General features: G+C 36.8%; 1 protein-coding gene across 1 annotated transcript; it reads left to right on the top strand.

The window, feature by feature from the left end:
* LOC109826966 lies at positions 2407-8148 on the top strand. Its single transcript, XM_020393980.1, has 3 exons — positions 2407-2635; positions 2722-2810; positions 7859-8148. The coding sequence occupies exons 1-3, from the start codon at positions 2597-2599 to the stop codon at positions 8007-8009; spliced, it is 279 nt and encodes a 92-aa protein (XP_020249569.1). The 5' UTR covers positions 2407-2596; the 3' UTR covers positions 8010-8148.

Here is a 10077-nt window from a genome sequence, read left to right as displayed (position 1 = left end):
ATCTTCACCCCTCAACAGCTCAACCAAAAGTAAAAATTAAAAGAAACCACTTTTCCATGAAAATGTGCATTCTAATTTCTTTTTAACCACCATCAAAAATAGCAATTGTTGTGTGTTGGAGGGAAAAATATAAATGAGAGATAGGATCTAAAAGTAATGTTCTACGTTCCATTATCGACTAACCAAAGTAAGGTTAATAGAATGAACTAAAATCTAAAATCAACGTGACTTATAAAATTTTGAGAACTAATAGCTATTTCAAAGGCTGGAAGGGTTAAGTTTTAAAAAAAAGAAAGATTTAAGGGAGTAATCTTTAAAATTCCTAAAATGTAATAATATCCACAATTATTGCTCGCTTTACGGCAACCATAAAATTTTTTCATTTTAGCACTTAATTACATATCATGAACTGTTTTTTTTTTTTTTGGCAATTAAATATCTTAAGTTTCATAACAAATTTAAGTCCTCATGTGATAATCACATGGCAACTAAAATCCACTACGGCTATAATTATCATTTCTACCACCCCAATTAATTTAAAAATTCAATCATTCAATCCCGAATTAATTTAAAAATTCAATCATTCAATTTGAAACCTATTTCCAAATTCACTCCCCCTTTCTCCTAATTTTTTTGTAGTCAATTTTGAAATTGAACTCTAGGGCTTCATCTACTTCTTCAAGTTATGGTATTTCTAACAAGAGGGATACTGGTTTGCTATTATAAAAATTGAACTCTAGGGCTTCATCTGCTTCTTCAAGTTAGGGGCTATTTGGTTGGTTTCCTAAAAACCAAGAATAGGAAATTGGGTCATGGAAATCTTAAAAACATCAATTTACTCCATTTCTATCCCCAAAACTCACCACAACATCTAATAAAATATTATTTTTATCTAACAACTCATCCACTTTATCCAATAAAATATTATTTTATCCAACAACTCATCTCATATCATCTCCTAAAAATAAACCAAACACAAGAAATGAGTCACATCATCCAACTCATCTCATCTCCTAAAAATAAACCAAACACAAGAAATGAGTCACATCATCCAACTCATCTCATCTCATATTTAAAAATCACCAAACACAAGAAATGAGTCACATCATCCAACTCATCTCATCTCATATTTAAAAATCACCCACATCATCAATTAAAATGGTGATAACTCATCTCATCTCATTAACATTTTATTTCCACCCATTTATTCAAAAAAAAAACAAGAAAATTGATTTTCTTAAGTGTGGGTCACATCATCCAATAATATACAAACAACTCATCTCATCTATTTTCTTATTTTTAAGAATGAACCAAACACAAAAAAAAGAAACTATTATAGGAAATATGTTTCTTATAATACATTGGCTTATTTTTTTAACTAACCAAACAATCTTAAAACAAGTTTTCTTAAAAAACCACTCACATCATCCAATAATATGGTGACAACTCATCTCATCTCATCTCCTATTCTTTGATTTCCTTCTTCTTTTAGCCAACTAAACAACCATAATACAAGATTTCATATTCTTTGATTTCCTATTCTTTGATTTCCCACTTTTTTTAGGCAAACAAACAACCCCTTATGGTATTGGTAAATAGATGGAGACTAGGGTTTGCTATTGTAAGGCAATCTCAACTTTAGAGACAGCTGTACTATAGTGAACAAAAATTACATGAGAATGAGAACATTAGGGATAAAGAAAGAAATTTAAGAGAATTTGAGGTGCATTTGAGAGGTTAAAAAAAGTAATATCATTTTCAATGATCTGAGGAACTAATCTCAAAATAACCTAATATTTAGAGGACCTAATTGCAATTTCTATGATTTGCAGGACTAATTTCAAAATAATATCAGAAAAAACCATCTTACTTTAGTTTTGGAATGCATCTTAAATTAACTCTTCTTAATACATCTTAAAATTAGCTCTTTTTTGGCATTGTGCAACAAGGAAAACAACAACCATATATTGGTGTCACCTCAGAAATATTGCTGAAATCCCCAAAATTAGATCTCCTCATCCGTCATAGATTAATTAGTCATCAGCTCAATTCATAACACTGAGATACCTCGATCTACCTCGATCAAACAAGGTGAAAGCAATAATTGACAAATAAGTCATAATTTTCGAAGAACCATGTATTTTTTTAATGTTTTGAGAAGATGATCAAGGGTTCCATACAAGCATTGTTGTTGTTGAAATACAGAAAACAAAAGTGAATCTGGTTAGAGTTATTTGTATCGTGTTATGGTGCACTATTTTTTCCTCGGGTTTAGAATTTCAAACTCCGGTTCATTTACAGCCTCTAAAATCTTTTGTAAAAGGAAAAGAAGAAATAAAAAAAATAATTAAAACAATAAAAACAACAAAAATTCAAAACAGTTGCGAGAGGGGTCAAAAAAAAATGTTGACGGCAGTTAAAAACTTTGACCTTTTCAAATTCCAAATTTGCTCCAACCTCTCGCAACGAAAACACCCATTACCCCCCAAAGAGAAAATCAAGCAGAGAAAGGAAACCCATTTACTGTAAATTTCTTCAATTGGGTTTCCTTTCTCTCTCATCCTCTCTCTTTCTCTGAAACCTTCCTGCAGCTCCAATGGCTTCTCCTGCAATGAAAAGGTGGTTGAGGCCTGAGGTAATAAAACATGCCCACAACTTGTTTGTTATTTTGCCTCAACCAAAAACTTCTGCTATTTTATTTCACTTTTATGTGCATTGCAGGTGTACCCAATCTTTGCTGTGGTGGGCTCTGTTGTTGGTATTTGTGGCATGCAATTGGTGCGGAACATTACCGGCAACCCTGAAGTGAGGTGAGGGGAAAAAAAATCTTCGATCATTTCGATTTACCAAGTTCAACTATATGCAGATTAGTCAACATTTGTGCCTTGCATTTAGTGGTGCAAGCAGATAAGACATGATTATGATACTTACCACATCTGTATATCTCTCGGTAGTCATGACTATGAATAAGAGTACAAACACGGTTCAATAAGAAAATCCATATTACATAGCCATCATACTCGAATAAAAATAGAGGTAGGAAGAGAGGAAAACATGTATGGACACAGAACAGATATCAAGAAAACAGAAAAGACTAAAAAGTATTTAGAGAATGTAATATGAGAGGTGTTTAAATAAAATACAATTTCTCAAATTGGAGTTCATTAATGTGTCCAACATATCCAAAAGGATAAGATATTTGGATCAAGGAAATTGATCTAAGATGAAGTTATTGTTGTGCGCAGTAGAAATTTCGGCAGAGTTTCTGGTGCACAATAAGAGAGAAAAATCAATAAGAATTCCCGTCTTACCAAGGAAATAAGAATCTGAAGCGAATATCTCAATAAAGTGAGATATCGGTTTTTCCTCTCATCAGTTCTGTGACTGACTTGTCGAGGGATCCTAAAAAACTATTATCATGGCCACAAACACAAACAAACCAATTTTACGTGGTTCGGCAAACTGCCTACGTCCACGGGGCAAGGAGGGGGAGATCTACTATTAGAGAGAGAATACAATAGGTTTACAATCTCACAAACTAAACCCTCAAACAAACTCTCTAATCTCTCACAAAAGGGCAGCCGCCAAATAGGATTTTTCTACTCTGCACGAAGCCCAAGAAAAATCCACAACAGCCTTTTGCACGCCATCCAAGTCAATGCCTCTGCACAGAACTTCACGCAGCCACCTTTTCTTTCTCCACTCCTCTCACTTCGCTCTCCTCAAAACCCTAGGTAAAAGCTACTATATATAGCTACAGTTCGAGTGGGTTTTCAATCAGCTCCTGCCAACATTCGTGGCCCCCACATGTTCACATGCAAAAATTCTTCACACCAACATTCGTGGCTTGCTTCATGGTGGCCCTCACGAGAACAATGCTCTTCACGTGTTTCCCAACACATCTCTTCACGTGGTGTCAACGCTTTTTGCTTTGTCCAGAGGAAAAGAGATATACCCTTATCTCTTTACGTGTTGTCCGGCGGGCCTCTGCTTGCTTTATCCAACAATTCTCCACCTCAGCGAAGTTTTTTCAAAACTGAGCTGACACCAACCAAACCAAATGTCTTACGTGTTGCGTCCAGTATGAAGTGAAGCGATCCACAACAACAGACTCAATCCACAACAAGTCGAGACCCAAATGAGAATACGAACACTCTCCAAATATCAGTGTCAACTCTCAAATCGGCTGCATCATAAAGATTGTCTACGTATCCTCTTGCCCAAGAAATCAAGCCTTAACGTAGTTCACCCAAATGGCCGCGAACGACCTCAATCCAAAAGAAGAGTTCGCAACCCTTCTCCAATATCATCAACTCTACGGCTGATAGCACATCCAATGGTCTCAAACACCTCCACCTGAAGCGAACCAATGGCCATATCCAAACCAACCATATCCAAACCATGTCTGCCAGCTGCACTCGAATCAAAACTCAACTCATCATCTGCACCTAAATCCAAATGATCCCTAAGCTGTGTCACCTTAGCTAGAATCCCAAACAATACAGTATGATCTGGAATAATTTTCACCCAATGTGAAGTAGCATCCATCTCCACCCGCTGCGATACATCTAAGGTCTGTCCAAACTCTCCACATGTTGAGAATCAATTAGCTCTCTTATCGAAGCCTCAATCAAAGTGACACTATTAGACCTATCTTCCAATGAAGTTTTACCTCTAATCACAGCAGTTGACAACTCTTTAATAAGATGACTCGAATATGTCGAAGCCTCGGTCCAGAAACTCTTCTGCAAACCATTGCTCGACCACAAACACCGATCCTCCTCCAGCAAGGCACGGTTCTCTAAATTTGTCATCCTATCTAGTTGCCCCAAGATTTTCTTTCCAACGAAGTGTCTCGAAATGTCGTGAGCTCGGCTTCAATACAAAAATAGATTTATCTTGTACCTCCTACCAAAACTAGAATGGAGTACCTTCATCTTTCTGTCTATCACACACTTCTTCAATCTGTTGGATACTACTAGGACTTTCTCCAAAGGGGATTTGGTTGCAACCCAAACACGCCTAGAACAGTCACCAACAAAGAAAACCAAACTTCTATTACCTCCTAATGATGCCCCTTTGAAAAGCCCCCAAACATCCACGTGAACTTCTCCAGAACGACCCTTAGCACGGTGAATAGAGGTGCCAAACTTCACCTCGATCTTCTTGCTCACATCATGTTCACTGGACTTCAAACTGCAGGCCTTCACACCCTCTTTTAATCTATACGAGGAATCAATACTGGAATGGCCAAACCCCAAATGTTACAGTCTAGTCGAATCAATAGAAGTCGCCACTTCTCTACCTGCCACTATACCTCCAGTCAAGTAATACAGGTTATTCCTCCTGACGCCCTTCATCACAATCCGAGAGTCTTCTACAATCATAAGAACCATGTCCTCAATTCGAACATTCAGACCCTCTCCAACCAAAGATCTAATTGAGATCAAGTTCTTTATCAAAGAAGGAACATATCTCACATTATTTAACTCCCTAACAGTCCCGTTAAATATTTTGATGCGAATTCTTCCTATCCCAAGGATCTGGCATGCACGGTTATCAGCCATGTACATCACACCACTATCCAGCTTCTCAAAACTGGAGAATCATTCCCTTCTAGGGCACACATGATAGGTCGCACCACTATCCAACATCTACTCGGATTCTTCCGAATAACTCCATGTAGGATTGATAGAAAGCGAATAAATAGAAGAGTCAGAAATATTACCATCCGATATGATGTTTGCTTCTGATGATGGTTGCTTCCCTTTTCTCTTCTGTTTATTCTTCATCCATTCGTCGAGCTTTGGACAGTCTTTCTTTCAATGACTAGTCTCCTTGTACCAAGCACACTGGTCTTTTCTAATTGTAGGATGTCCTACTCTATACTGTGACTTTCAATTCTTTCGGTTTGGACCCTTCCCTCTTGCGGCCAACGTCTCTGCTACCGACTCAGTCGAAGTCTCCTTATCCTTCTTCCGAAGCTGATAATTCACAAGTGCAGCAGTGATCTCACTATACGAAAGGGATGTCTTCCCATTAATTAGGGTAAGAACAAATATCTCATATTCTTCGTCGGGCAAGGAACTCAATAACAACAATGTTTTGTCCTTATCTTTAATCATGACATCCACATTCGTCAAATCCGTAAGAAGCTTTGTGTAGATATTCATGTGATCTCTAATTAAGGTTCCCTTCTTCAACTGAAAACGATAAAGTTTCCTCTTTAAATGCAAGCGGTTCTCAACACTCTTTGTCAGATACTTGCTTTTGAGAATCTCCTAAATCTTCTTTGTAGAAGTCTCATTCATCACATCATATTTTAGATCTTGAGTCAAACAAGACCTAATCACACCACACGCCGTTCGATTCATCTTCTTCTAAATATTCTCTTCAATGTTATCTGGCTTGCCATCTAACTCCAAGGTATCCTCTAAATTCTGTGTGTTCAGCGCATCCAAAACCTCGCATCTCCATAATCCAAAATTGTTTGTGACATTAAACTTCTTCACATCTATCTTCATAGAATGGATATTCAAACTCTGAATGGTCTTCGCGCCAGAAGCATCACCCTCGACACCCGAAACACCTTCTTTCCCCGACATCTTTCTCAACGCACCAACGAACGAAGAATAGATCCAAAACTAAAAAGATAGAGTCTTTACCAAAAGATCCCACCTTTATCACCAAACGAAACCCTAGACAAGCCTCCAAATTGATCCACTCCTCAAACCAAACCCTAGATCTGGAATCTGGACTCTGATACCACTTGTTGTGCGCAGCGAAAATTTTGACAGAGTTTCTGGTGCACAATAAGAGAGAAAGATGAATAAGAATTCTCGTCTGACCAAGGAAATAAGAATCTGAAGCGAATGTCTCAACAAAGTGAGATATCGGCTCTTCCTCTCATCAGTTCTAGGATTGACTTGTCGAGAGATCCTAAAAAACTATTACAATGACCACAAACACAAACAAACCAATTTTACGTGGTTCGACAAACTGCCTACGTCCACGGGGCGAGGAGGGGGATCTACCATTAGTGAGAGAATACAATAGGTTTACAATCTCACAAACTAAACCCTCAAACAAACTCTCTAATCTCTCACAAAAGAACAGCCGCCAAATAGGATTTTTCTACTCTGCACGAAGCCCAAGAAAAATCCACAACAACCTTTTGCACGCCGTCCAAGTCAATGCCTCTGCACAGAACTTCACGCAGCCGCCTTTTCTTTCTCCGCTCCTCTCACTTCGCTCTCCTCAAAACCCTAGGTAAAAGCTGCTATATATAGCTGCAGTTCGCGTGGGTTTTCAATCAGCTCCTGCCAACATTCGTGGCCCCCACACATTCACATGTGAAAATTCTTCACACCAACATTCGTGGCTTGCTTCATGGTGGCCCCCACGAGAACAATGCTCTTCACGCGTTTCCCAGCACATCTCTTCACGTGGTGTCAACGCTTTTTGCTTTGTCCAGCGGAAAAGAGATATACTCTTATCTCTTTACGTGTTGTCCAGCGGGCCTCTGCTTGCTTTATCCAACAGTTATGTAATGTGAAAACAGCCATGGGATATATGTATATACACAATTAGATATCCATATGCAGGTCAAAATATTTTCCATTTTTTTTTACTTTAATCCGTATCCACATCCTAGCAAAAATTAAATAAGATGTCCATATTCATATGCAGTTATGCACATACTACCCATTGTATATGCACACATGTTCACCAATTTCCATATCCTTTTGCATCCATAATTTGCATAGAGCAAAAGGATATTATTTGTAACGAGTTGTTGGTTGATTAATTGATAACATTTGATTGATGAAATGGACTATAATGTAAATTTTCACTATAGGGTTACCAAGCAAAATAGAGCTGCAGGGATCCTTGATAATTTTGCAGAGGGGGAGAAATACAAGGAGCATGGCGTAAGGAAATTCGTACGCAACAAACAACCTGAAATCATGCCTTCAGTGAACCAGTTCTTTGCAGGTCCCAAATGTTGATCATGTGCTTATCTTTTGGTTTCCAGAATTGTTTGGATGGCATGAAAGTTGGTTTGTTTGACTAAGCATGCTTAGTTGTGTTCGAAGCTATGTTCTGATTGCCGAATGTCATTTATTGAATAAAATTTTATTTTTATCTTGCAGCACCCTCGACTTTGTTATAATTTATGTACCAATTTACATATACCTTATCTTTTTGGTGCATTTTTGTTTATTTGTACGCCCTGATGTATTCCTTGCGTGTTTGGTGTAAAAATCGTTTCAAGTTATTTATTAGTTTTTGGGACTGTTGCTTGCCTGAAAAATCACAAAATATAACTCATGAATTTGTTGCCATGATGGCACAGCATTTGGAAAGACATGAACACCAATTATATATGAATACAAACAATATGAAATACATGGAAATTGAAACTGCATTGTGTAGAGCATATAGTTTTCTAGCTTGTAACTTCGTCAAATCAAAGAACAAAATTCATTAGAGATGACTTCAAGAGTATTGCAAGTGCGTGGTATGTATTAGCCAAAGTTTATTACTGCAACATATCAGGGTATCTTCTTTTTTCACTTGAAAATTCTCAAAATTTCAAAGTTCACAAAACATGCACATAGATATGAAACTAACGAAGAACTGTTGGAGTCTTGTTTTGTTTATTAGAAGTGTGACATATTTTGCGAAAATAATCAGTCTCAACAGCAAGCAACAAGATTTGAAAATTATGCGTGCCTACAATGCCATTACCATTCTATACATATTTCCGAAATTCCACAGAAAGTTCCTAGACAAGACCAAAGTATAGTTTTTGTGTATACACATAGTTTAATGGAAGAACTAATTAACTTTCAAGCCTATATTTTTAGAGGTTTTAGTATACATGCTTCTTGCAACAAAAATATTATAGCTATTTGAACTTTCCTTCTTTTTGAGGTTAAATATATCTATTTCTACGGTACACAATTTCCTTTTAATCTTAAGATTACAGGAATAGTCACTCCTTAAATACTTCGAAAAAGTAACGATACATCTATGTGACAAGTTGGTGGGCACTTAAGAGATTGGAACTCCTTAAATACTTCGAAAAAGTAACGATACATCTATGTGACAAGTTGGTGGGCACTTAAGAGATTGGAAAACAAAAAGATTTGAATTAGAAGAAGTATACATCTATGTGACAAGTTGGTGGGCACTTAAGAGATTGGAAAACAAAAAGATTTGAATTAGAAGAAGTCAATAGGTAAGTTTAAAACTACTGGCTTCTCAATGCTTGTAGTTTAAAACTTGCGTTTAAAATTCAACCTGTTAAGCCATTTGTCCTCACTGCAAGTCAGCTTTAGTGAGTCTACAAGTTGTATACTATGTGTGTACAGTTTGTATGCACTCATTCATTGTATAAGATCCATCAGAGATTTATTTCTATTTGTCATGCGCACACGGTACTATGCTATTACGATCTCTAAAATCAAGATGCAATACATTTGTGTCAAAAACGTAAATGTTATCTTTGTTGACAATGAACTGCTATCTTTATCATTTATCAACGGAACAATTCCCTCAAATAACGTTTCCCAGAGATAAACTACTGTTGAATGTGAACATGTGTTATATATTAAAGCTTAGTAAAGTAGTTTGAATGCTCTTAGGTGCATCTTACGCAAGTTTACTTTCTTCAAATTGTACATTGATCGGTACATTCTGGCTTAATTCTTTATTGACCTCATGTTGTTGCTGATCATTACTGGATATTAGAGCTATGTGCAATGGGTACAATTACTACACCTGCATGTTTGATGTTATGTAAGATGGTTCACTGTTGGGATATCCCTGATGTCAAAATAATAGGGCACTAGGAATTAGTCTTCCATTAATTATCAATTTGAGACTTTTATTCTCAGAAAATTTGTGCTATTAGAGACCCAAATAATAGCGGAATCCAAAATTAGAAGGTTTTGACAGCAATCTACTTTAGGCTTATTAAGCTTGATAATTATGCATGTCTTGAAACTGGGACAAAAATAATTGTTCCTGTAACAAAAACAATTCATACATATTTTGAGCAATCTTAGATAA

Source organism: Asparagus officinalis, chromosome 10 (assembly GCF_001876935.1).
Source record: "Asparagus officinalis chromosome 10, Aspof.V1, whole genome shotgun sequence".
Taxonomy (NCBI): Eukaryota; Viridiplantae; Streptophyta; class Magnoliopsida; order Asparagales; family Asparagaceae; genus Asparagus; species Asparagus officinalis.
The sequence above is the reverse complement of the archived record's forward strand: the minus strand, read 5'-3'. Positions and strand labels throughout refer to the sequence as shown.